At 50.9% G+C, this 26,411-nt stretch overlaps 3 protein-coding genes and 1 long non-coding RNA gene across 9 annotated transcripts in view; 2 read left to right on the forward strand and 2 right to left on the reverse strand.

Moving 5' to 3' along the window:
- The window catches only part of RASSF4 (Ras association domain family member 4), a 32,361-nt gene extending 15,670 nt beyond the window's left edge, over nucleotides 1-16,691 (forward strand). For 3 of the 6 annotated variants that reach the window (XM_028098564.2, XM_028098566.2, XM_028098565.2), the window contains 8 exons: nucleotides 5,577-5,719; nucleotides 7,083-7,174; nucleotides 8,107-8,264; nucleotides 11,820-11,921; nucleotides 12,202-12,253; nucleotides 12,802-12,923; nucleotides 13,762-13,859; nucleotides 15,172-15,320. In XM_028098564.2, coding sequence (XP_027954365.1) covers nucleotides 5,577-5,719; nucleotides 7,083-7,174; nucleotides 8,107-8,264; nucleotides 11,820-11,921; nucleotides 12,202-12,253; nucleotides 12,802-12,923; nucleotides 13,762-13,859; nucleotides 15,172-15,232 — 828 coding nt within the window. In that variant the 3' untranslated portion in view covers nucleotides 15,233-15,320. Of the gene's footprint in view, nucleotides 1-3,345; nucleotides 3,661-5,154; nucleotides 5,436-5,576; nucleotides 5,720-7,082; nucleotides 7,175-8,106; nucleotides 8,265-11,819; nucleotides 11,922-12,201; nucleotides 12,254-12,801; nucleotides 12,924-13,761; nucleotides 13,860-15,171 lie in introns of those variants that run through there. The other 3 variants (XM_028098562.2, XM_028098561.2, XM_028098563.1) reach the window with 3 other exon arrangements.
- Nucleotides 1,335-2,839, reverse strand: DEPP1 (DEPP autophagy regulator 1). Its single transcript, XM_028098567.2, has 2 exons — nucleotides 2,596-2,839; nucleotides 1,335-2,039 (listed from the first exon to the last, which is right to left on the reverse strand). Exon 2 carries the CDS (start codon nucleotides 2,011-2,013, stop codon nucleotides 1,387-1,389), a length of 627 nt encoding a protein of 208 aa, XP_027954368.1. The 5' UTR covers nucleotides 2,014-2,039; nucleotides 2,596-2,839; the 3' UTR covers nucleotides 1,335-1,386.
- Nucleotides 4,051-6,000, reverse strand: LOC148162158 (uncharacterized). The gene is made up of 3 exons (XR_015767134.1): nucleotides 5,892-6,000; nucleotides 5,175-5,315; nucleotides 4,051-4,374 (listed from the first exon to the last, which is right to left on the reverse strand). It is a non-coding gene; the product is annotated as an uncharacterized LOC148162158 (long non-coding RNA).
- A 3,329-nt stretch (nucleotides 16,692-20,020) lies between the features above and the next one.
- Nucleotides 20,021-24,803, forward strand: ZNF22 (zinc finger protein 22). Its single transcript, XM_028098972.2, has 2 exons — nucleotides 20,021-20,285; nucleotides 22,792-24,803. Exon 2 carries the CDS (start codon nucleotides 22,872-22,874, stop codon nucleotides 23,547-23,549), a length of 678 nt encoding a protein of 225 aa, XP_027954773.1. The 5' UTR covers nucleotides 20,021-20,285; nucleotides 22,792-22,871; the 3' UTR covers nucleotides 23,550-24,803.
- The last annotated feature ends 1,608 nt before the right edge of the window (nucleotides 24,804-26,411 follow it).

Genomic DNA, 26,411 nt, shown 5'->3' on the forward strand with positions numbered 1-26,411 from the left:
CTCAAACCCTGCAGGCTGTGAAGGGCAGGGGTGCTGTCTCCATTTTACAGATAAGGAGACTGAGTAAATTACTTGTCTGACACTTTTAAATGTATGGCTTATGTTCTGCCTTCCTACAAAACACACATAAAAGGGGGCCAATAAACATTTTTTTTAATGCAAAACAGTTTTAAAATAGAAAAAAATAAAGGAAAGGAAGAAGAAAGGAAGAAAATAGTTGGGTAGCCCTCAGAGCAAGGAGATGGAGGAGACCGAAGCCGGCTGTGAGCTTGGCTGTGGACCCAGCTCAGTCCTCCTCTCCCCTCTGTCTGTTCCACCCTGGCCAGGGCCGGCCAGCTCTGACCTGGCCCGAGGGAACAGGGTGATGGGTCCTCAGGCCTGATTCTTCTGAGTTCTCCGATGCCTCACCCGCCTCTCCCTCGCCCCTATTCCTCACCTCCATCTCCCTCCCTGTCAGATGGCTTCTCCGGAGCTGGGCTTGGAGGAGCCAGGGCTGGCCCAGACCTTAGGACCTGGGGATGGAGGCCCTGGCCACTGGACTTGCCTGAGAGCAGGGCAGCTGACCAATAGCCTGCACTTTGCCCCAGAGCCGAGAAGCCCCCTGGGTGGAGGGAGTAGGGACAGGGCCACCTGTCCCTGTGGTTTGGCACCCTGCCTGCGGAGCTGGTCTGGGGTCTGTCCTGGCCCTCAGCACAGGCAAAACCCTCCCAATGACACAACAGGACTTGTGAGCTGGAGCCACGGAGATACCCCAGGTGATCTAGTGACAGGATCCCCCCCCCCCGACACCCAGCAGGTACATTTGGGGAAACCGTATATTTCCTCTTGTGCTGCATGGAGCCCGGGCTCTGGGGGTGGGGCCAGGAGGCTGACCTGGGAGAGCGCAGGCCTCACTCTGAAATCCCTGTGTGGCTGAGAGCTTCGCTTCGCACCCGCCACCGACCTCACATCCTTGCCTGTGAAGCAGTCACATAGACATGGGTATAAGCCTGCGTGCGGGCTTGTAACATGCGCCCCATGATGAATGTGAGCATTTACTCATCAGAACAGCCTAGAAAGCAGGTCCCTTTAATTACCCCCATTTTACCCACGAGAAAACCAACAAACAGAAATGTTAAGTAACTTGCCCAAGGCGCTCAGCCAGCGAGGAGCAGTGTGGAACAGTGCAAGCAGGATCAGTAACACCACATGAGGCCAGAAAGGCTGTTCTCACTCTTCGGGGTGGGGGGGGGTGTGCCTCGCTATGAAATGCCCAGGCAGGCAGCCCCTGCAGAAAGGTGTTTCCCTCTTGGAGACCTGCCAGGGACAGTCCCCACCCCAGGGGAGGAGGGGGAGGAGGTGACACAGACCAGCGTACTCTGTACAGAAGGCTTTATTGGGGAGGGGTTAGAGTTCATGGATCACTGGGAGGTGCAAATAGAGAGTTCTGAGGATGCTGCTGGGGCGGGGAGCTGGGGGGGAGGCCGCGGCCCCACCGAGTTGCCTGGAAGCCCCGGAGCCCTGGTGCCAGTCCCTTGAGGGTCTCACCAGAGAGTGCCCTTGCACCCTGGCATCCCAGAGTCTCCCTCTGGGGGTCCCTCGGGCCTTGCCACTGTCCATCTGTCTGTGTAGACCCCAGGAGTCAGCAGAGAAGCCAGTCCTCCTTGGCGGGTCCCTCCTACTCGGCCGCTTTTCCTGGGACTCCCCGAAGAGCCAGTCCAGGGGGTCGGTAGTGCCGTCCCCAGGCGGTGCCCGTTGCTGACCACTGAAGCAGGTAGTAATGTCCCGTAGGGACTCAGTAGGGCAGCTCTTCTGGAAGGTCCGGGCTGGCCGGGGGCTTCTGCTGGGCTGGGCCCTGGCTGTGGCCACATCCAGCACTGAGGTGGGATGTGCCAGCTGACAAATGGACTTCACGTAGTCATCCAGGCTGGGGGAGGCCGGGGGCTCCTGCCCGGGCCCCCCGGGCAGCATCTCCTCCAGGGTCTCCTGAATTGTGGGCAGGTGGGCCACGGGAAGCAGTAGCCGGGACCTCATGGCCGTGGGCGAGGCGGGGCGGAGACCTGTTGATCGACAGAGGACCGGGGTTGAGGGTCTGCCGTTCTGTCACCCCTCTGTGTCCCCTCTCTCAGCTGAGGCTGCCCGGGGGATTCACGGGCCTGAGAGTGGAGTGAAGTCTGCAGACCCAAGCCCGGGCTCGGACTCCCGGACTCTTCCTTCCTGCTAACGCTGAAAGCCTCGTGCTTAAGAATCTATCCTTACTGTTGTTGAAGAACCTGCACAAATCAGACAACCCGGCCTAATGGGCTGGAGTCAGAGGGAACCTGGGTGTAAAACCAGCCTCTGCCGCTTCCTGGCCTGGGGACCGTTGGCGAGGTCACCTCTCCAAGCCTCCCCGACCCGTCCATAAAACAGGGTTATAAGTACCCTGCTGGAAAGGGTGTTGTAAGAAACGCATGGAATGAAATCCCTCTACGAATGCGACGCCCTCGGAGGCTACTATCCCTGCCATCGACTGCATGCCCTGGTCTCTAACCCGCAGTGAGGCCCTGTTCGTCTCAAAGATAAACAAAACCTTTCTGTCGCATCTCTAACCAGAGGGAAGTTGCTCTCCCTTACCTGTAGCTGAGGGAACCCGGGCATCACAGGGCTGCCGGGTGAGCAAGGACAGTCCTTGGGAAGGCCCAGGGAGTTCGGGGCCAAGAGTTGGGGGCCCCTTAGTCAGAGCCCCGCGTCCAGCGTTGGCGTGGCCAGGAGATGGACGGGGAGCGTGACGGTGGGGCTGCTGCCCGGCATGCAAGCCTCCCCGAGCTGTCTGGTGGACCCCGAGGCCCGGCAGCTGCTTTTATACTTCCCCGCCCGCCATCAGTCACTGTCACGCGGGCCAAAAATAGCAGTGCCCAGGAAGGCTCTCAGAGGGAAAACAACGTGGCGGGCGGGCTTGGGCCGGCCGCCAGCCCGGAGCCAGCCGGAGCCGTGGGAGGCTCCGGGGTTGTTTACCCTCCGGGGCAGGGGAGGGGCTGCCCCCGCTCCTGCCAGCTCAGCCCGGGGAGAGGCAGGGGCCTCCAGTGAGGAGGGACGTGTTCACTGGGACTCAGAATCAGAGGGCCCAGAATGGCTTCCCGACTTAATGGAAATGTGAGGCTGTGGGACCCAGATTCAAGTCCTGCCCCGGCCTGCATGCCCTTCCCCACCTGTACGGCGAGGGCCCCCCTGGAGCCTGGAGCTCCTTCTGCTCTGCCCTCAGTTTCCCCTGCTTTGACCAGAGACAGCTGCAGACTTGACAGGGCCTCCCCTCCAACCCGATGGGGCCAGGCTGAGGGACAGAGGAACAGTGGTCGGTGGCGGGGGGGGGGGCAGCTTGGGGGCACACGCGCCATCTGTGTAGGGACATGGGGCCCGAGTCACATCAGGCCAGCAGACCCCAGTGTAGCTGATCCCTGACCTCAGAGGCAGCAACTCTGCTCCTGCCCCTGGCTCCCAGTCCCAGGGCAATTCCTCCTGTCTCCTTCACTGCAAGGTCTCCAGAGACTTCCGGTGGCATGTTTGAAGGCTCAGTCTCGGCGTGTCCAGCCCCACTGCCCCTGGCCCAGTGGTGCTGTCTTCTCCTGCCCCTCGGAGCTCTAAATGATCTCCTGACTCTCGGACCCAGGACCGTGACTGCTTGATCTCCCTCCACACAGGGTCAGACGTGGGGCTGGCAGGCAGTGGGGCTCCGTGAATGAACTTGCTGAGCTGCCGGGTGGGGCGGGGGGCTCTCTCTCTCAGCGTGTTGACCTCCTTTTTTTTTTTTTAAGATTTTTTTTTTTTAATTTATTTGACAGAGAGAGACACAGTGAGAGAGAGAACCAAGCAGGGGGAGTGGGAGAGGGAGAAGCAGGCTTCCCGCAGAGCAGGGAGCCCAATGTGGGGCTTGATCCCAGGACCCTGGGATCATGACCCGAGCTGAAGGCAGGTGCTTAACGACTGAGCCACCCAGACGCCCCGCATGTTGACCTCTGACAGAGGCATCTGAGGCCAAGACAGAAAACAGAGAACCAAACCCCACTTTGGGGTTTCTTACTGCCCTTTAACTCCAGGGAATCAATCCAGTCTTAACTTTGTAGGGAGCGTTAGTTACATGTCTGTGGCTGTGTAACTTCAGTGGTCATCAAGAAGTGCTCTACTTTTATTGTTGTCATTTTCTTTTTTAACAAACAGTGCAAGGTCATTCCAGAAAGCTATGTGTATTTTTGATAACCTTGAACAGAGTGGAACTATTTTCTCTGTGGATAGCAGGGTGTTTTAAGCGATTACTAACTTACCATGATACCAGTGCTAAAGGATACCTCTGTAAGCCCTTCTGGGGATACAAAGACGTTTCCACAAGGTCCCTTATTCTCACAAGGCTTTCAAAGCCTATAAGGAGAAAGAAATGCAATTTGTAAATCTAAGGTGGTGCTCAAGATAGCAATGGGAGTATAACACCCAGTGCTCAAAATATATTTTTATATATATATACACACACACACACACACATACACATAACAACGGGAGAATGATGTTTAACGTTCATTGCCAAAAGGCTAGTATCAAAGCAGCTTAGGAGCAGGTAGCTGGAAGGATCTGGGGAAAGTGGGGCTGAGAAGATGTTCTGAGAGCAGCGTGGCCAGGCACATGCGTGGGGCAATTCGGCTGGGCGCAGAGAGCCTGGCTGTGGTCACGCATACATAAGAGCCTGGAAGAGGTCAGAAACAGAATCAAAGACCGGAGGGGTGGGAGGGGAAACTGGCTGAGGGTGCCCCTGGAGAGTTCTGTCAATTGGGACCTCAGGGCTTGGCAGGAGGGTGGTAGCTGTGACACCTGCAGACCTTGGGAGATCAAGGCTGGTTGGGGGCACAGAACGAGAGCTGTTGTAGCTATTCTGAGTGTTCATGCCAGTAGTGGAATGTGGAGGCTGGTAACGTGCAGGTGGGTGAGAAAAGCAAGACTGGCCCTCAGGAAAGAAGGCAGCTTAGAAATCGGGGTGGGCCCAGGCCACTCGAGTGGTTCCTGTGGCAGTCAGGAGCAGTGTGGGGAGAAGGGTTGGGGCTGAGACACAGCTCCAAGGAGTAGCCACCCCTGCTCTGATGGGCATGGAATCCAGTGCCCTCAGCACACTCGCAGCGGGCCCTGGTGACTGTGGGGCCCCCTCCCCAGGTGCGGGAAGGCATCCCTACCTGGCACCAGTGTCAATGTGGCCTCCTTCTCTGGAACGTTTCCTCACCCGTGTGGACGTGCTTGCTGGAGAGCAGCTGGGTTCCTGTGGGACGCCTGACTCAGCTGCTCCGTCCCAGGCCATGCCCCTGACCAGATGTGAACTGAGCGGTGGAAGGGCACGCCTCAGGCTTCCTCTGGTCAGCCCCATGGCCTCACGCCTTGGAGCACATAGAGGCTCATGTGCCTTCCCCCAGGGGAGGACAGGACCCCAAGGAGGAGAGGTGTGTTTGGGGCAAGAGTGTTCAGGGGAGTCCCCTGGGGAGGGGCTGGGCCTTAAGGGGGATGCGGGGGGGGGGATGGGCAGTGACCCCTGAGGAGGGCTGCTCTGGGGAAAGAGGCTAGCCTATGTGAGTTCCCCACAGGAAGAAGGCGCTTTGGTCATCGAGGGACTTCTCAACATTGCCTGGGGACTGAGGCGGCCTATCCGGCTCCAGATACAGGACGACAGGGAGCGAGTGCACCTCTCCTCAGCCTCCTGGACACCCGGACAGCCCGGCTGCCCCCTGTGAGTGCTGGGCTGGCTGAGGCAGGGCCAGGTGCCCTCCTTGACACCTGTTGAACTCGTGCTTACTGTTCGGGATGTCCAGGGTGTTAGCCCTGCTCCCGAACAGGGCACATGACAGCACAAGCCCGCCCTATCCTTGTCACCCCATGACTGCCTGAGCCCGTGGCCTCACCTGCCAACAGTGGTCTTTCCAGATGATGGCCGAATCATCTCACTCTTGGAGAATTTTCCAGACTCCCAACACCAGTTGTGTTTCTCATACGTTCACAGGAGCTGCCTTACCTGCAAGGAAAGGAGCTGTGGCCAGGGGGGCTCCCAACATCCTGGGCAAAACAAACATTTCTTGGCATCTCCTGTTCTACCTTAAAAATTCACACAAATTTAACCTCCTACTGCTCTACTTTCATTTTAATATCAGAATTTGTTTTTAAAAATTTATTAGAGCTTAATATCAGGTTTATTTTAATATCAGAAATATGTTTTAATCGTGATGAAACCGTTTCCTGCCTTACGGCTTAATGAACATCTGCCTCCTCCCAGCGCCTCCCCCGCCCCCAATAAAGGGCAGCAAACTGCTGAGTTTTGATCGCTTCTGCACGTAATGAATCCTTCCAAGAGGCGAAAATGCGAAACCTTTTCCCTTCAAAAATTAAAGCAAAGTTGCTGTTCTGAGGGCACTTAGGGCACCTTGACACCCCCCGTGCATCCCATACAGACTTAGAGTATAACATTTGGACGGGCTTCGTAGAAAGGCGACGAGTGGGACTCAAGGTCCCACTCCCCGGGGGGGGGAGGCAACCACAGGAGCGGTCAGACAGCAGGACCCTCAGGGGCCTCCCAGCCTGGGTTCAGCTCTTCGCCTGCCCCTCCCTGGCTCCCTCACGCTCTGGGCTACTTCCCATCACACACATCCCCTTCTCCGGCCCGGCACCAGCTTCCCTGGCTTGGACTCCGCCTGGCCCAGAGGCCCAGAGGCGGGCCCCTCGAGGTTGCCGCTGCCTGACTCTCCATCAAGCCTGACGGAAGCCCGGAGAGCCTGCTCAGCACCTGGCCGCACACACTGCCTCCCTCAGCCTGGTGCCCAGGAGTGCATGGGCACACGGCGTGTGTCCGTGTGTCTGTGCAGCAGGGACAATGCCACTCAGGTCTGCAGGGCACACTCCCTCTCCTTCCGGCAGACACCCTGGCAATCCTTCGCTTTTCTTTCAGTGTTTTACATTAACTCGGTGTGAAGTAGAGCCTTACCTCGGCCGGCCCTGCTTCTTGCCTGCGTCCCGTCCTCAGAGGCCACCAGCCTCTTCTCTGTGACTTGAGCTACTTTTTTCTGTCAGCAGCTCTTTGAGCACCTTGACTGTCTTTTCAGAAAGGAGCCACTTCTTCAGGATGGCAGGGTCCCTGCCCAGGAGCCAAGGACTCAGACAGCACCCAGGGCCAAGAGTTCCAGAGACAGCTCAGGTAAGTGGGGCCTCAAGCTACCTGGGACCCCGTCTCTCTCAGCCGGGGCAAGGGGCTTGGCTCATGACCACCATCTCTGAAGAACAGCTTTGTGTTGGGACGCCTGGCTGGCTCAGTTGGTTAAAGTGTCCAATGCTTGATTTCAGCTCAGGTCATGATCCTCAGGGTTGTGAGATCAAGCCCCAAGTTGGACTCCATGCTGGATGTGGAGCCTGCTTGGGATTCTTTCTCTCTCCCTCTCCTTCTGCCCCCCCCTTTTTCTCTCTTCCCCTCTCTAAAAAAGAAAAAGGAAAAAAGAAAAAAAGAAAAAAGAAAAGACCAGCTATGCGGAGGAGCGCAGAGTGGCTTTATTTGTCTTCAGGAGCAACACTTGCTAAATACCTCCTCAGTACAAGGCATTGTCCTCAGCTCCCCACTTACAGAAAAAGGAGGCAGAAGCTTGCAGGGGTGACATTGTTTGACGTAATTTGCCTGAGTCCCCTGCTTTCTAGAAAGGAGAGAATAGCAACAGCAAGCATGGCACCCTCCGGGGCCTGTGGGCCTCTAGGATGCATCTTCCTCACACTCTGGAGTCCAGACTGCTCATCTGTCCTCTGTATGTCCTCCCCTCACACTCAGTGGAGGCTCAGAGGACAGGGATGGGGCTGCCGAAGAGCTGCCCAGGGCGCCCGGAGACGGAGGCCCAGGCCGTGGCCATATGGCATTGTGACACAGGTGGTCCTGTCTGGGGGCCCCCTTTCCTGCCTGCGAAGTGGGCGTCACCCAAGTCCTGTCACAGAAACAGCATTCACATCACCCTCTGCCGCAGTGGGGTGTGACCACAAAGCTCCAGGGAACCAAGCCCCACGCACCGCGTGACCGCTGCAGCACGGCAGTTCTCTGGCCCCTTTGCTCCGACCCGGACTGACCTTCTCACCTGTTCCTCACTACAGAGCCCCTGGAGGAGGATGAGGAGACCCCTCAGCTGATGCGGACCAAGAGTGATGCAGCTTGTGTGATCCAGAGGAGGCCCCGGGCCCGCGCACCCGGCGAGGCCCAGAGGATCCGGCGACATCGCTTCTCCATCAATGGGCACTTTTACAACCACAAGGTGATGTTCCAGCCTGGCATCTCCCCTGGGCCCTGAAGTTGAGGCCACAGGGAGGAGGCCCCAAGCACGGGTGCAGCTCTTGGCCTTCTGAAGGCCAGGCCCCACCATAGTCTTGTCAGAGGTCACCCTCACCATGGCCCTGTGTGCTGGTGTGTCATATCTGCGTCCTCACCGATAAATGGGCTCAGGAGGAGAAATAGCTTGCCCAAAGTCACATCAAACTAACAAACAAACAAACAAAAAACCCCCACAAAACACATTCCAGCTGGTGACCCCAAAGCCTGTTGTTGGGTTTGTTTTTTTGTTTTGTTTTGTTTTTTTACCGCATACTCACTGTCAACCCATTTTCACAAGTTGCATGGATTTTTGGAAAGTAATGCCAAGTTTATGTCTAATTAGGCAATTTTCTCTGAGGTTTCCACCCGAGCTCGACAGATGGTTTCATGGGAACGTGATGTGCTGCTGGCCTTCTCCCTGGGTAGAGTAAGCCCTAGGTTGAGGTGGGTCCAGGGGCACGTGTTTCTGCGCCCCAGAGAACCCGCACTACTCCTGGTTCCCAGCACTTAGCCTTTTGTCCGAGTATGTATTGTACTGACCTGAGGAAAAGATCTCCTTCCCCAGATGACTTCAGTCCCTAAACAAACCAAACTGTAAAAGGAGAAGTTGATTGTTTCTATAAATGCAGGAGTGGCAATTTGGGTGAGGCCCTGGATGGAGTGTCCTATAACAGGGCCACATCCTGCAGCACTGGGAAATGGAAGCAGAGGTTTCCAGTTGAAGCAGCTGCCCATCTTGATAGGCGATGACTCATGGGAGGGGGAGGGGGCCTGGCAAAGGCAGCTCTCAGGGTCAGACCTGAAGAACAGTTACACAGGTTAGGCCTGCCAGGGGCCATTCAAGTGCTCTGGGGAGTACCCTGGACTTTAGGGTGAAGAGTTCAGCAAGGCAAGCAGAAGGGACCTTGCCTTACTAAGAGGACACCCTTCCCCCCGCCTTCCACTCTGGGCTAGGTTTGCAATGAATGTTCGTGGGTGACACTAGGCGATCCTAGCTAAGTGCAGGGAAACCCAGGACTATTTGAGAGTAGTTTCCCTAGAGGGTGCAGGGTTGAAGTTAAGCAGAGATTAAGAATCGTCTAGATTAGCCAAAGGACCCACGATCTGACTTGGATATTCTTTAAAACTTGTTCCAAAAGGGTTTAATCTGTAAAGTGTTCAGTAAGTATATTATTATTTTGAGGAATTATTCAAAAATTTTAAAAGAATATTTGCATGAACTTAGGTTCTTCGTATTTCTATGATCCTAAAAAAGGAAGCTTTTGATCCATGACTCAAGGTAACAAATAGTGGAGCTTATCTCCAGCGCATTTACCCCCTCCTCTAAGGGAATCACTCATCTCTAAGCACATTCAACCTTACTGTAGTCATTGCAAATGCCCCAGAGAGATGTCTGAGCACTCTGTAGCCTTTTGAATGAACAGAAATGAACAATGAGGACTTTTGTCACAGCTTTTTATCCATGGGAGGCACCCTGGCAAGAAGGGCTCCTCAGCCAGCTGGACACTCAACCCACTAGCCTGTAATCCAGTCAGAGCAGCTCTTTCTCCCAGTAACAGATTTACCTCCAGAAGGTGGGTTCATTCTTCCAGGCAAACTGACTTAACATCCAGGACGTGAACTAGTATCTTAGGCATGTTGGACAGCTGATTCCCATCTCCTGGCTGAGTAAGGGGCTCCTTCTCCCTCTTACTTGGCAGTCCACTCGGAATCAGTGTCCTGAGAAATCAGGTAACAGGTACTTGAATCACAGGCAACAAGTTAAAAAAATTATACCTAGAATTGACTTCCTGAGGTTGTTATTCTGGATTTTTATTTCTTAGAACTGTGTACTATTACTTCACTCAACCATTTTCCGAAACTATTCTGATTCACAGTGGTGTTGATGTGATTTTCAGACTCAGTAAAACTTGGTACCTGTCCCATTGCTTTGTTCTGGGCTGTTAGATTCAACTGTGTTCTACCAGAGAGAAACCATTGTGGTTAGAGATGGCAAAGCAGCCATGCGGCCTTTGTTCGTACTTGGAGCTGGTCAGCATCATCTTGAGAAAAGGCTCCAGGCAGAAGAAACACCAATAATGTCTTGTTGACAAGACCTTTCTTCTCCTTGAAAAGGCCTGACTCCTCTACTCCATATTTCTTGGGGACTGAAAGCCTAGTCTGGCTTTCTGTGTAACCCAGAGTCATTTGGCATGGTGACTAAGGGAGGAGGCAGGTCTGGCTTTGAGTCTGACTCCGGTATTTGGAGACACTGAGCAAGTCCTTCATATTCCTGAGCCCCAGTTATATCCTGGGGAAAGTAGAGCTAGGACCATAGAGGAGGAATGTGTAAATCTGAATTTAGTTTTGGAAAGTGAGGAAGAGCTCACCTCAGGGAAGTGAGAATCACAGGGAGATCTCAGTGCCACGGGGATAAAGCATGGGGTTTCCAATGGCTCTGCCCTTCCTAGATGGGTGTCCGTGACAAGCTACTTGACCTCTCCAAGACTCTGTGTCCTTTCTCAAAAGGGTACTTCAAAAAGCTGTTGGAAGGATTAAATCAAAGATTTTAGGTGAAGTGTTTAGCAGGTCTATAACCTGGCTAGTGCTCATTGAGGACTTATTAAGCCTCAGATAATGCCCTGGTTGACTATATATATGGTGTCTCACAGGCAAAGGCAAGATATCTGCAGGAGTATAATGCGCCCCCCACCCCCACAACAGTGAAGAGCTTGTGTGGTTGGACCACAGGGCACTGGGGAGAGAATCAATGTATCACATATGCAGCGAGAAGAGGAAGCAATGGTATTGTTGAGGCTGTGGGCTGCCTTCAGATACTTCTAACTAGAACTATGCCAGAAGACAGTCCTTCTCAAATTGTACTGTATGGAGAGCATCATCTGGTGGTTTCCTCAAAATGCAGATTCTGATTCAAGAGTCTGGGGCTGGGAGCCAAGACTCTGTGCTAATGCAGCTTGTCCAGAACACACTTTGAGTTGCAAGGTTTTTGAAAGGTGGTTTCTTGGGACAGCAGTGTGGAGAATGGATGGAAAGCGCTGAGATTGGAAGGGGAGAGAGGTGGGGTGCTGATGCAGTGTAAACTGAGGACCTCTACTGCTGGGAGAACAGGGAGGAGCAGACAGATTCCAGGACTTTCGGTCTTAGAATCAACAGACACTTGGCAATTTGAGCCAAAGAAAGAATGAGAAGGAGACTGGTCCCCACACCTCCTGTGAAGTACTTCCATGGGACTGGCTCTGAGGGTCAGAGAACTGGCCCTGATAGCTTCGGAGGCATCTTTCTCACAGGCCTCTGTAAGACAGGAGTTGCTAGGGCTTCCCCAAGGGCACCAGATGTGGGCGGAGCTGTGTGTGACCTGTGCTGGACAGGCACAGGTGCTTCCAGAGCCCAGGGTCACCTGTCACCCCAGACCATCGGGCTGACAGTGTGCCCAGACCCTGCATGATGTCAGCTCCATGTCCCTCTGGCCCTGCCCTGAACGGCCCACCTCCCTCTGCAGACCTCGGTGTTTACTCCTGCCTATGGGTCCGTGACCAACGTGAGGGTCAACAGCACCATGACAACCGTGCACGTGCTCACCCTGCTGCTGAACAAGTTCCGAGTAAGTCTGGCTATGAGCGGCCTTGCCCCCGGTTGCTGGCAGTTTGCTGTCTTGTTGGAGAAGCTGGCAAAGGCCAGGGAAGCTGCCTGTGGTTCCTGGGTTAGAAGGTCTAGCAAAAGTTTCCTCTACCGACGCGGCATCTCTAGGGATCTTAAGCAGAAAGAGGGGAGGATCCTTGGGGACTTGTGCATGCAGCGCTGGCAGTGTGGTTCTTGCTGGGGATCCCTTCCTGTCTTGTCTCATAAAGCCCTGGTCTGACTTCCTGTTCCTGTCTGTACAGGTGGAAAATGGCCCCAGTGAGTTTGCGCTCTACATTGTTCACGAGTCTGGGGGTAAGTGTCTGCCTCTGCTTCCGGATCATAAAGACCAAAGTCTCTGTCCATGTGGCAAGCTCACTGACCATGCTCCTTCTCTGAGGGCCACCGTGAATGCTCTGCCAGGCCCAAACCCAGGCATGCTCGATGCCCCTTCCAGAATCCCACCAAACTCACAAGGGAGGCCACTGTCTTCGACCACACTCAGTTGGGAAGGGTTGGGGGTGCACGTCAGGGGCTGTGAGCTGGAGCTGAAGCCCCTCACCCCCTGAGAACAGTTGCAGAACCCACATGTCCCTCTGTGCAGGGTTCCGCTCCATGGTAACTGAGCAGCCCGCCTCCCCGTGTCCACCCTCCCCTCTCTCCTACTCCCTGGGCTCCTGTTCCTCTCTGACCTGTCTTTGCTGAATGCCACAATCACACATCATTCGGGGCAACCTTCTCTTCAAGGTCTGGAGAAGGTTTCCGGGCCCCCTGGACATCCATTTTCTACCACATTCCCATCCTGGAACAAAGAGGGGCAATCCTACTGCCCCATGAGTTTTGTAAATGGCCTTCTTTTTCAGAGCGAACAAAATTAAAAGACTGTGAGTACCCACTGATTTCCAGAATCCTGCACGGGCCATGTGAGAAGATCGCCAGGATATTCCTGATGGAAGCCGACCTGGGCGAGGAAGTTCCCCACGATGTGAGTCTGGGCTGAGGCTCAGGGAGGCCTGCTCCTGAGGGAAGGGCTGGACGACAGCATGGGGACTCCCAAGGGCTCTGAAGATGAGCTTGGCCAGAGCCATGTGGAGTGGTGTCTCACACAGCTGTCCTGAAGGGCCCCAAGCCCAGCACAGGGATGGCTCCAGCCCTCCCTCCTCCTGTCAAGGACCACCAGCCCCAGCCGCGGGCCTAGGGGAAAAAGGAAGTTGAGTCATAAAAAACCATTGCCTGTGCCTTCCCCCTCAGGCAGGTAGAAACTTTTCCTTTGTTAGAGTGTGTTTGGCTGTCACCCACACAAGGGCCCCTTAACTAGTGCCTACCCCGGGCCTGTGGAAGGGAAATGTGGTTAAGTCCCACCACAGCCTGCGTCCTGGGCTAGGAAGGAGCATGTTGCCGAGCTCCCTTGCACGGAAAAGGCCTCTAGGGTTTGGACGCAAGGTGAAGGCCAGTGAACCTGTACCCTTCGAACCATTCACAGACTAGTGCGGCTTCATTCCAGGGTTAGAAACAATGGTGTTCCCAGCGCTCCCCTCCCTCACCCCCGAGAAGACCCAGCGTGGTTCTGCTCTCTACTGAATACTTTTCCTAATCTCCAGCTTCATCTCTCCTCCCAGGGATAATAAGCTGTGAGGCGAGAATGGGCTTTTCTGTCCTCTGTCCTAGTACAGACTGAGAGTTGGGCGTGGTGGCGAGAAGGGCAGCCATTTCCTTGGCTATAAGACATGGCTGGATCGACTGCTTGTGGAGGCCCTGAGGAAAAGAAAACACATTTTTGGCTTCTAATTTAAAGCACATTAAAATGTTCTTGGATTTTCTAGGTCGCTCAGTACATTAAATTTGAAATGCCGGTGCTGGACAGTTTTGTTGAAAAATTAAAAGAAGAGGAGGAAAGAGAAATAATCAAACTGACCATGAAGTAAGCAGCACATAAAGAGCCAGTCGTGGGTCCTGAACATCAGGGCAAGTGCATAGGGCAGAGCCCCCAGGCCGGGGCTGGGCAAGCTCTCCCCTCCTCCAGGGCACGACGCTTGGCCTGGCTCAGGGAGGCCTGCCCCCCCGGCTCCCGGTAGTGAGGGCAAGCTGGGGTGACAGCCTGCAGAAAGGGCAGGAGGCAGGGCAAACTGCCCCTCTGGCTTCAGCACCTCAGCAGCACGGGAGGGGCGCCACTGTTGAAACTGAGCTCGGGAGAGTCAGGCAGGAGCGCGGGTGGGCACTGGACCAGGGTCATGAGCACTACTGGTGACACAGCCCTGGAGGAGAAACCGAGGAGAGGGCCTGCTCAGGGCACATTCAGCCTGGTCTGGGCCTTTCCTGCTAGTGGGAATTCTCAGCCTGCCAAAAAGCAGTGGCTGTTGGAACCTTCTATGTCAGCTGGTGGTTTCAGGTGAGGGGGACGTGTTCAATGGAAAGGTGAGCAGGTGTCACCTGTGGGCTCCTGGGGAAGCTACATCAAGGCCTGGCTGGGTGAGGCTAGCCAAGTTGCACCTGCCAATGACTGGCCTGTCCCTCTGCAGAGTGAAGGATGGGGTAGGGGAAACACCTGGGGCACTCAGCTGGGGCCAGGGTCAGAGTTCCCCCTCAGGAAGGGAAGGAGGCAGTCTGCTCACCATGAGAGGGCCTGCCATCGGGGGACTGGTTTGGTTTCTGGTTTCTGGCTGAATGAGTTTTGGAAAGCCACAGCCCGCCCTCCAGTCCCCACCCCAGCCTTCCAAATCTGTGCAGTGAGGCCCCATTCGGGAAGTCAGCAGAGACTATCCCCAGTCAGAGGGGACAGTCCATCATGCAGTTGGCTGTAGGGTCTGGGAGCTGGAAGGGGACCTGGGGGTCACCTGGCCAGTCCATTTGGGATACAGAGAGGAAACCGAGGCCTGAGGCAAGGAAAGTTGCGGCACAGGTCACTGAAGAGCCTGAGCCTGAATGCAGGCTTCCCGATCCCTGCTCTGCCACCCTGTCCCCTCCAGCATGCTCCTCTCTGTACCGAAGAACCTTGGGAAGAGAAACAGCACATTCCACATTTGAAGCTTGACAGCCCTGTCTGACTGCTTCTCGAAGCCGCTGGTCTTGCAGGGTGTGGCCCTGGCTCTTCCCTCTCCTTGGCGGAGGAAAGATGGTGGCCGCTAATCAGCCTTGGGTCTACTGGCCCAGCCATCTGTGCGCTCCCTCGCTCTGTCCCCCTCTCCTTGTATCCTCCGGGGTCAGTGAGTCCTCTTGGCTGTGTCTCCCTCCAGGTTCCAAGCCCTGCGTCTGACGATGCTGCAGCGTCTGGAGCAGCTGGTGGAGGCCAAGTAGCCAGCCAGCGCTGGCCTCTTCAGAAGCCCCCCCACTGCCAGTGCACACTGAGTGCGGGGGGCCGGGCCCTGACTGGTCACACGGACTGAAAGCCACCGGCTGGGGAATCGAGCCCCTGCGCTTCTACATGTCTATCTGCCTGAGTACCACGTGCCCCATGTCCCTGGCTCTTGGCTCCTAGCTGAGTACTCACCGGGCCCAGAGCCAGGCCTGAAGAGCCACGAATTTGCTCGGTGGGGTCTATGTGTGAGGCTTGTGTGGGCAGTAAGCAGCCCTGAAGCTGGGGCACTGGCCACATTATGTGGCTGGATGGCGTGGCCGGTCCTGTTCATGCCACACCTCTCTTGCTCAGGAGAGCAGTACCTGATCACACCCATGGGGTGTGCGCCCTATCTGCTTTCCCAGTGCCTGGGCCCAGAGTTTCTGCCTGGCCATGAGCCCCTGACCTCCTCATCCATGTGAACCATGAGATCCCTGTCTGGCCTCCCCTCATGCTGCTACTCAAGACTCTGCTGGGAAAAACAGGGGCTGCCAGCAGGTATGGGATAAGCCCTGCTTCTGGCCTTCACTTCCCCATGGTATCCCTGGCCTCCAAGCCTTTGATGCCACCCTGTGAGCATTACACAGCCTAGCACCCTGGCAGCAGAGGTCAGACCTGGGATAAGACCATGAGCCTCCTATCATCTCTCTGCAGCACTGGCTTCTAACTTTTTCTTGGGACCTGAAGAATTCTTATAAGGAGCTTGCTGCAGGAAACATGGCACTTCAATCACATAGAGGAGGCGGCCCACATTGCACTGGAAGGATGCCAGCCCGTGTGCAGCAGAGTCTGTGGCTCATGCAGTGGCTTAGGAAGGCAATGCTCAGTCCCCATCACCGCTGTCCCTTGGATGCCCGTGTGCCTCTTGCTCTTTCTGGGCTTTATTCCTTCACTCTCTACACTTCCCATCAAAGGGGCACAATGAGGAGAAATGTCTATTTGAGGAGAAAAGGCTTTGAATTCCCTGCGGCCAGAACAATTTGATTTGTCAGCTGATGGAGAATTTCTGGAATGAACGGGAAGGCCTTTGCAAAACTATGCAACAGTGTACATTGGTCATGTGAAGTGTTTGTCCAAAACAGAGCAAGTTAAAGACCAAATTCTTTTCCCACTGGGGCCTGTGGATAGTGGATTTAAAGAGAACTGTAAAGTCTTCCAAATATAAGAGACAGTCCCGCTCCGTTCCATGCAATGGCTCCTTCCTGGCACCCATAGAGAGCAAAGCCTGGGAGCAGCCATGCTGTGTGGAGCCCCCGTTCTGGGTGAACTTCATGCCAGGATTTCCCCGGCCTACCTCCATTGTCACAGAGACACGCAGCGGTGCTCCAGAGAGATCCCCGGCAGTATCTGTTATCTCTGCTTTCCCTCCTTTTCCTAGTTTCCTAGGAGCTCAATAAAGGTGCACTGTATTGAACTGAAGGAGTTCGGACCAAGCCTTCTTTTTGCCTATGTGTCCACCCTGACTCCCAGCTCTAACCTCCAAAACTCTTACCCTACAACATGTGTGGCCACATTTAGCAAAAGGGCCAAAGCTGAGCCACAGCCTGCTGCTCTGGACCCGAACGTGACTCCTATTCTGAGGACTAGTGTGGGGTCTGAGGACAAAGGCAGCCAAAGGGCACAGAGGAAGAATCATTGGTGGCGGTCTGTGGGCTGCCTGGAGGATGAGCAATAGGATCACCCTGATTCACAGAATCTCAGCATCAGGAGGACCATAGGAATCTTCCAGGCAGGGGCTCAGATGGGACGGCAATAGCACCTCAGGGAGGGTAGAAAACAAATCAAACAGGCTTCCCCAGGTTGTTCTACTCCCCAACCGATATTTATAAGCTCAGGTCTAGTTCAACTGCCAATCCATTATTCGGCAGTAATTGTGCCAGGCTGGTGCTCAGTCCTTTGCCAGACAAAGACGGAGCCACGGTTCACCTCAGTAGGAGGTGTTCAGCGTTATCCTCAATTGGAGAAGCAGGCTGGATACCCGGGAGGGTCAGGGGACCAACAGAGGATAGAGCTGGTGTAGGTCCCTGGAAGGAGGCCTGGAGGCTGAGCCCAGATTGGGATAGGTGGCTTTCTAGCCTGAGAAACACCTGCCAGCTTAGGAGCAGGACGGGGCCTTGCACATGGGAAGCCATCAGATCAGGAGCCCCTCTAAAAGCACTCGCTGGTTTTGTTTTACAGTTTTTTCATGTTTAGGATTTTTTTTTTTTTTGTAATTGTTTCAATATTATTTAAGGCCTGCCTAGATAAGCATTACTTTTGAAATAGACATTATCAAAACTAACTTCTGAATATCATAGCTAAGAAAAATCACAAGTTACACAGGAAAGAGAGAAATGTACACTTCTACAGTCATCCTAGGGGTTAGTTAGCCAATCTTTTTATCAACAGTATATTTGCTTTTCAGAGGCAATTTGAAAAGCTGCTAATTCAGCTCACCATGCCACCATAATTGCAGACTTTCTCTGCTAGGCTCTGTGGTTTCCTGCTGGTTTATGTGGGAGCTCTATTTTCCTCTCTCCACAGAGCTGACAGTATTTCTCATGTGCTCCCTCACTAACTAGTATCTCAGGCAATAAAAGCATCCAAAAACAAAGTGCAGATTCCTGTGAGTGAATGTCCTCTCCTAAAACAGGACTGTCTTCCCAGGCCAGGTCTCAGGAACCAGAGAAAATAATAAACACAGGATGAAATCTACATGATTGCAAAAGAAGGACTGGACTCGGGGAAAAACAGGGTGTTTTGCCCAGAACAAATTATCAGAACCAAAAAAAAACAGCTTGTTTTTCTCATGTGATAGCCATATGCCACCTGCAGGAATGTTTACCAGAAAATGGATTAAAGGCCTTCCCTCTGTGCTCACCCAGGATACATCTGGTCCTTTAGTCCCAGGGAAACAAAGCACAAGGCTTATCCAGCCTGACCAGGTGATTTGCAGAGGATCCAGCAAGGCACAATGTGTGCCAGGGTGGGCAGGACACAGGCACCCGCAGCTGTGGAGAAGGAGCGGGATATCCTTCTCAGGTGCCCGAGTGGGCAACAGCCCCCCTGCCTCAGTCCCTCACTGTGATCAAAGCAGGAAATGCAGTCAGAGCCAAGCCGTTCTAAGTATAAAAACAGTAAATGTACACGTGCCGTGTTTTGGCCCCACAAGCTGAGACTGCCAGGAAGAAAGGCAGCTGTTGACCTGCCCCTGGACTCACAACATGCAGGGTGGGGCTCTGCTCCCTCCTGGTCACACTTTTAACAAAGATGTTTTCTGCAAACCCAGGAATGGGAATCCCCAGAGTTTCCTTTCCCAGGGAACCCAAAGGAAACAGAAAGCAAAGTCTCAGGCTTGGTGGACAGAACCATTGTTTGGGGTCCCTTTGTCGGAGATGGACCACTGCTGTTACTGCACTTGGGCCACACATGTGACCAGCCTCCCTTGCATTCTTGCCAAATGCAGCAGGGCTCCCTGCTGAGACGGGGCCTTTCCATGTCACGTGTACGCCCTTCTTCCTAGAATGAGCTCTTCAAATACAACCGGGCTCAAGGGCACACTGGTCCCTGCTGGGTGGTTTCCCAGAGAAGCCCCAGCCAACAAGGAGATGACAGCAGCTTGGTGGAGGTTATAGCAGTGAAGGTATTGATAGCAGCTCAATTCTCGATATATTTTGAAGACAGAGACACCAGAATTCAGAATTGGATTGGGTTTGGGTTTTGGGTGAAAAAAGACACAACAATGACATCCAGATTTTTGGCCTGAGCAACTAGAAAGAAGGAGTTGCTATCAACTGCTGGGATGAAGACTGTTGAAGGAACGGGGTGGGTGAATGTCAGAAGCTCCTTTGTGGCGCAGGTGAGGTTCAGGATGTCCATCACACATGCAAATGGCAGCTGAGTAAAAAATTGGATATACAGGTCTGGAGTTCAATAATATTTGCATCCCAGGGTTGGACTAGAGTTACCAAGTCAGGAGTCTGCAGTATATACTGTTGGTATTTGAAGCCATCAGACTGGAGCTGCTCTACAGGGGAATGGAGACACAGAGAACTTTAAAGAGGTCAGATGACCCAGCACCTGCCAGGCTGGTGGAGGAGGAGCTTGTAAGAGAGGAGAACCAGGAGAGATCATTATTAAAGAGAAGTGAGGGGGGTATGCTGAAAATCAGGAGACTCTGGTTCCGAAAACACCCCCCTTCCTTATCGGTAGAGTATGATTATTTCCATCTTCCAGAGGCTTTTTGGTGATAATTAAGGTGTTAAAGAAGCCCAAAATGGAGTCATTTGCCCCCGCCCCTCACCCCCCCATAGGAAACCAAGACTTAGTTTCAACCTATCCCAGGCACGTGGCCTTGTAACATCCGAAATTTCCTTAGAGCACTAATGAGTTCATCCTTATGACAAAAACTGCCTTTCCCTCCTTCCCCACCAAAATGTAACATTTTTTTTCTTTTGCTAATAACTCTTTGTCCCACCCTCCTTCCTATAAAAACCTTCCATTTTGTACAACTCCTTGGAACATCTCCATTTCCTAGATGGGATGCTGCCCATTCATGATTGCTTAACAAAGCCAATTGAGATCTTAAAAAAAAAAAAAAAAAAAAAAAAAAAAAAACCTTTTTTTAACACAGGTGACTGTATCATAACAGTTTCGGCTCTCCAGAGTACGTCTATATAATTAGTAAGTGCTCAATACTTTAGGAAGAATGAGGTGCTGCCTTTCAAAAGCCCCGACTGACTGGGCTGCAGTCAGCTGGCCCCGGAAGCCATGGCGCGCCCACAAAGGGGCCCGGCCACAGGTCTTGCGGTCCCGCGGAACTTCGGGACGCCTCCGGCGCCGCGGGCGAGCGAAACAAAAAGAAGAAACGAAGGGTTTCTTCTTTCCGGTGGGCCCAGCACCATAGAGGGTCGGCCCCCGCCACGTTCCTAGAGCGGCCGCACGGCGCCGACTGACGGCGAGGCCCGCACTTCCGGCGGCGCGAGGGGCGCCCAGCGAGCGAGCGAGCCAAGGCGGCGGGCGGCCCGCTGCGCGGTGAGTGGGCTGGGGGTGCGCGGCCAGGTGCTCGGAGGCTGCTCGGGCGCCGGTTGGCCGTCGCGGGGCGGGGCAGATCTGGGCCCCCGCTCCCCGAGCCGCCAGGAAGGCTCGGCGCCGGGCGGGGGCGGGGGGGAGGGAGCTGGGCGGGCCCGGCCTGCGAGGAGCGGCCGGCTGAGGCCTGGGGAGGGCGGAGGCCTGCACGGGAGCTCCTGCGAGTCGGGCCGCGGTGCCCACGCCGGCCGTCGCCTCCTCTCTTCAGGACTAAATAATTTGAATAGATGCTTGGGTAGCACAGGGCTGTTAGGAGCTAGCTGCAGATACTGACTCCTGTACACCTCTGACACCCCGAAGATGTCGCAGCTTTATTGTCCTCCCGATTTTATGGAGGAGAAAGCAGGTTCATTCCGGGTACGCGTGTTCGCACGACTACAGCTCCCATCGCTCAGGTCTACCGTAATACCCGCACCTGCCGAGAAATTATGCTGAGCCCGGGTCGCGGCGCTGGACTTGGTGTTGAAAGTTGTGGCTGCACATAAGTTCTGCCAACAAGAGGACAGGCTCTGGGATCGGGCTGCTAGGGGTTGGGGACCTGGCCGAAGTCCGCCTGCCTTTCCTTAGCTGTAAAATGGAGAGCATCGCGTAAAGCTGCTATGAGAATGAAGTATCATAGAACAGTGTCTGGCGTACCACTTTTTTTAGTCTATGTGCTGCCGAAGCGAGCACAGTCTGGCATACCACTAAGGCTGCCTCTCAGTATGATTTCCTCATCTGTAGTGTTCTAGGTGGATTACATAGTTTGAGTTTCCTACCAGATCTGACATACAGTATTAAAAAATAAATGTTTTTTTCAATGTGTAATTCCCGTTATAGCTGTTTTTTGAACATCAACACCACGTATATAACAAATGTCTCCTTGAAACAGATATTCTGTAAATAGATAAATATTCTGTTATTATAGTCTGCAAATATTGACTAAAGTTGATGAGCGGTGCTCTCTCGGTGATTGGTATTGTATGCAGTTTGCTCTTTCTGATACTTAACCATAATTACAACAGAGATAATTATTAAATATCCAAATAAAGTCCTCAGCACTACCAGGCCTGGAGTCTGAATTATACAAAAAGATGAAGGAAAGGCAAGAACAATGATGTAATTTGTATTTTCAGTTATTTGCTTTAGAAGCTTTTATGCAGAGACTCAGGGTAATTATTCCCATTTTAAAATCTCCCTGACACAGGATGTGGAATATAGTTTCTTTTCTTTCTTTCTTTTTTTTTTTAAGATTTTATTTTTTTATTTGCTAGAGTGAGAGTACAAGCAGGGGGAGCGGCAGGCAGAGGGAGAAAAGCAGGCTCCCCGCTGAGCAAGGAGCCCGAGGCGGGACTCGATCCCAGGACCCTGGGATCATGACCTGAGCCGACGCTTAATGGACTGAGCCACCCAGGCGTCCCTGGAAAATAGTTTCAATAATTTTATTACTTTTTCAACCTAGCTTATCCCACATTATCACCTATTTAGAGTTTGTGGCTTGTTTATGGCCATTATCTTAAATAACCTTGTAAGTAAATGAAAAATTTTTTTTAATTTTTGCAGCATTTGGGTATTTTAAAACTTCTATTTTTTGCATGTAAACTTACTTTCTCCTCCTCTTCTTGTGTTCTACTCACTACTCTTTGTTTCCACTGAGTTTCATTCCATTTTACAGTAAAAGTTCTTCTGAATTTTTTTTCTTCCCCAGAAACAATTCACTGTTTCAAGTTTTCAGAGAATTGTCCTCTTTCTTGGGTTATTAGAATCTAGGGAAAAAAAGCATCTTTTCATTTACATTTTTCTTATCCAGTATTACTGAATTGACTCACAGAAACTTGCCACTCCTTATAGGGTAGTTCTTACTTTCAAAACAATTAATGCTACAAAGTTAGAGCCAAGTTGTATCCATGCTGTGAAAGTAGAATGGCAAAACAAGTAAGGATAAACAAAAACAATTTAATAAAGTAGTATGATTTGTCAGTCTTTCTAATTCAGATGCTTTAAATAGTCACCAGTAAGTAAGTAGAATTTTAACATGGGAGTAAATATTAAAATGTAGTGATAGTCTATTACCCAAATTTTGATTGTCTTTCAGTTATTTCTTCTGTTCCCATTAGGATATTATGTTGTCTCCACCTTTTAATCCTTCGGTTATATACTCATTTGATAATGCCTAATAAAAACTTATATTTCACGTTATCACTTTTATCCTGTCCCAACAGACAAAAACTCCATAGGTAAACTTGGTCAAAATTTGGGTATATTTATTAAGTTGAAACCCTGGGAATTATTAGAATTATTTTGCAAGTATTTCCACCCCCCCAGAATTGTCTTTGTTTTCATATGTATTGGGTACATTTTTAATTTACATATGGATGCAGTTTCAGTGGGTTGAAGATTGAATTATATGGGTTAAAGTTGAATAATTATAATGAGTGATTGACTTTGGCTTTTATTTTTCTCTTCTACACAGAAAATTGAGCTGTGTAGCTCTAGGAAGTGAAACTTCAGAAGAAGAGAGCAGACTCTTAAGAATACATTTGGCTCATCACCATGCGGTTAGGAAAACCAAAGGGAAGTATTTCTCGGAGCTCAAGCCAAGGAAAAGCCTATGAGAACACACGCAAAACAGGCCGGCAGCGGCAAAAATGGGGAATGACTGTTCGATTTGACTCAAGTTTGAGTAGACTGAGAAGAAGCCTGGATGAGAAACCTTATAAATGTACTGAATGTGAAAAGAGTTTCAGTCAGAGCTCAACTCTTTTTCAACACCAGAAGATTCACACTGGAAAGAAATCCCATAAATGTGCCGATTGTGGGAAAAGTTTCTTTCAGAGCTCTAACCTCATTCAGCATCGGCGGATCCATACTGGGGAAAAACCCTATAAATGTGATGAGTGTGGAGAAAGGTTTAAACAGAGCTCAAATCTCATTCAGCACCAGAGAATTCATACTGGAGAAAAACCCTATCAGTGTGATGAGTGTGGCCGCTGTTTCAGCCAGAGTTCCCACCTTATTCAACATCAGAGAACCCACACAGGGGAGAAGCCCTACCAGTGCAGTGAATGTGGCAAATGCTTCAGCCAGAGCTCTCATCTTAGGCAGCACATGAAGGTGCACAAAGAAGAGAAACCTCGTAAAACCCGGGGCAAAAATATTAGGTCAAAAACTCACTTAGTGTCCTCCTGGAAAGCTGGCACAGGTAGGAAGTCAGTGGCTGGTCTCCGCTAAGGAAAGGGCACTGCTTCGGCCTTTAAAATAAATAAATAAATAAAAGCTATCTCTTTTAGAACTGGAGATATTTTGTAATAGAGCACTTAAATACTATATCCTTTCCTAGCATGGAGACATTGTAATGACATTGGGCTGAAAGAAACTATGAGTCCAACTGTTCTCATCTTTTTTTTTTTTTTTTTGATGTAACTTGGAGTACAAAAGACTGAAACTATGTTTTGAGAGAATATAAGACCCTTGACCTCATGTGATGCTGCTTCCTGCATCATTTTGACAAAAACAACCATGTTTTGATGACACATGTGAAAGTGCAGATATTCTGATGACTCCTCAGCTTTAGGACTTTCTGTGGAAGGAGGAATTAAAAGGGAGAAGAAATTAATCCCATTAGTTTGGAAGTTCTGCAACCGATGAGGAGATTTTATGTTTGTAAAGTTTTGTAGTATATTAACCATTGGTTTGTAAGTATGACTCAAGATCAACATATTAACATGTATTCATGTTCGAAGATTTTTAATCAACAAAGCCCCATCACTCTGTTAGCTTTTTTTTTTTCTTCCGCTTCTGCTTATGGATAGTTACTAATTAAAGGAATTGAATTTCCCTCTTTTATGCCAAATTCTTAGATTCTAGAAGCCAAAGTGAGAACTGAATTAGATCACAAGTCTCCTATTCTTAGAAGCACAGTTCTTTGAGGTGGTGTTACACTGTGTCACTTCTTTTCCAGAAGTTGGGGTGGACTTACGTTGATCCATCCCCATTTGTCTTTTGGCATTCTCTTACGCTCTGACAAACTGAGCTAGCCTTTTACATCTACATGAATAAATAATTAAACCATATACCAACACACCTCAACTTGTTAATTAGAAATCTACAATTTACTCACTTCCCTGCTTTCCCCCTTGGAGAGTTTTCGGTAACATTGCTTATCTTAAATGTTTGTCAACAGCGAAAGTCATTTAATTCAAGTGTTGGTGCATTTGTAGCTCCATGTGTAGATTTCGAAATGTAAGCTAACTTTCTCTGAGTTAATATGAATTATTTATGAAGTCTAGCATACATGTTTCTTAACTTTTATCAGAACAGTGCCAAGTGTCAGACTTTCTGATCAGCCTTCAGCTCAGGTTTTAATTTCTATGGAATGCTAACATTCTTCTGGTTTTTTTGTATCTTTTATAATCATACCAGTTCCTGCTGTATTAATGACAGTTATCCATAAAAATAAAACAAAATGGAATATTTTGCATACTACTACCCTCTGTTTATTTTGCTCCTGGAAAGTGGTTTTATTGACATAACACCTAAAATCATGGCTTTTGGAAGAATCACTTGATTTGCCTGTTTTTTATTTCCTCAAGCTTGAACTTTGCGTCCCTCCTGGCCTTGCATTTGAGTGCAAGTCATAGAAGATGGTCTCATTGACAATAGTTTCATCCAACAGAATATCCACAAAGTGTTTTGTGAGTATGAGGTGATTGCAATTATCTTTTACAAAAGACTTGATCTTTGACCACTTAGCAAGTGTCCTATTAATCACAGCCAAGTCACTTTGTAGCAGGGCATGGCTGTAGGGCCATTTTGAGGATCTGTCATCAGTTTTATAGCAGTTTTGTGTCTGGAATAACTTCTGACTGGGACCAACACCACTTTAAGAATTTGCCAATTTTGACAGCAACCCGCAACAGAAATTGTATATTGTTAGGTTTCATAAATTATGTTTTTACCTTGAATGACTTCCATATTCTGTATAGAAGTAAAGCAAATACTCCAGATTTTTATGTATTCCCAGTTTGACTGTGGTATGCATTTCTTCTCAGAGCCCTAAAACTAGGTCAGTCCATGGTAGCCTTCTGTAGTAACTAACGTGCACTGCAGCAACCTTCATCTCCTTTTATGACCGTCTTATGAGAGGAAAATACCACAGCTGCTTTAAGTTAATGAATTAAAGGATGTGTTCCCCTACTAGAGTTACAGGAGAGCTACAGGAGAATGTGAATCTGATAGGCACAGCCTCTGAATACAGTCTCCTATGAAAATATGCTGCCCCTCAATATTCTGAATTTCCATCATCACTCAGGTTTACTAAACTGAATCCTTTTATTCCTCTGGCAGGCTCCTTTCTTACACAATCTGGATGTTTTACTTGGGAAGGAAAAAAGCTCCAAGGTTGTTTTTGTTTTTTAAGTATTGCTGAAATTTCATTCACCCTACACTAATGAGTAAGGGGTGTTGTTAAATTTCTTTGCCTGCCACATTGATTTATTCAGTCATTTCGTAAGTATGGTAGAAATAAGACTGACCAAGGCAGCCCTAGTTTAAGGAACTTGGGTTAAATGAGTAGTCAAGTAGAGGAACTGAGAAACCAGGAAAGCAAGTACAGGGTGCTGTGTGAGCAAGCACAGAGACGGGACCCTCTGCCCAGTGGCTCCCAATTTCAGGGTGCTTCAGAATCCCCCGGGGGGCTTGTTAACACTTTTCTGGGCCCATTCCCAGAATTGCTGATTCATCAGGTCTGGGCTGTAGCCAGATAATTTACATTTCCAACAGGCTCCTAGGTGATGCTGATGTGCTGGTCCAGGACACACTTGAGAACCGCTGCTATAACCCATTACTGGAGGGTAGGGATGCGCTTGCATAAGATGGTGTCTACATCAGATACAGAATACTATTTCCTGCTAAAGGTGGGCAGGATTTAATGATGAAGACAGCTCTGGGGTCAGCCTACTTAGGTTTACATCTTAATTACCTCACAACTGGGCAATTTGAATAATTGCTCTTGAGTAAATTCGAGAAGATACCTATGGTTGAGTTGTGGAGGGAATTAAATGAACTAATGCAGGTAGAGAGCTTAGCATGGAG

This window comes from Eumetopias jubatus, unplaced genomic scaffold (assembly GCF_037043125.1).
Source record: "Eumetopias jubatus isolate StellerSeaLion01/CBP00866 unplaced genomic scaffold, mEumJub1_p1.0 scaffold_17, whole genome shotgun sequence".
Taxonomy (NCBI): domain Eukaryota; kingdom Metazoa; phylum Chordata; class Mammalia; order Carnivora; family Otariidae; genus Eumetopias; species Eumetopias jubatus.

Coding starts and splice junctions, on each gene's coding strand:
- DEPP1 (XM_028098567.2), bottom strand. CDS start 2,013: ATGAGGTCCCGGCTACTGCTTCCCGTGGCCCACCTGCCCACAATTCAG.
- ZNF22 (XM_028098972.2), top strand. CDS start 22,872: ATGCGGTTAGGAAAACCAAAGGGAAGTATTTCTCGGAGCTCAAGCCAA.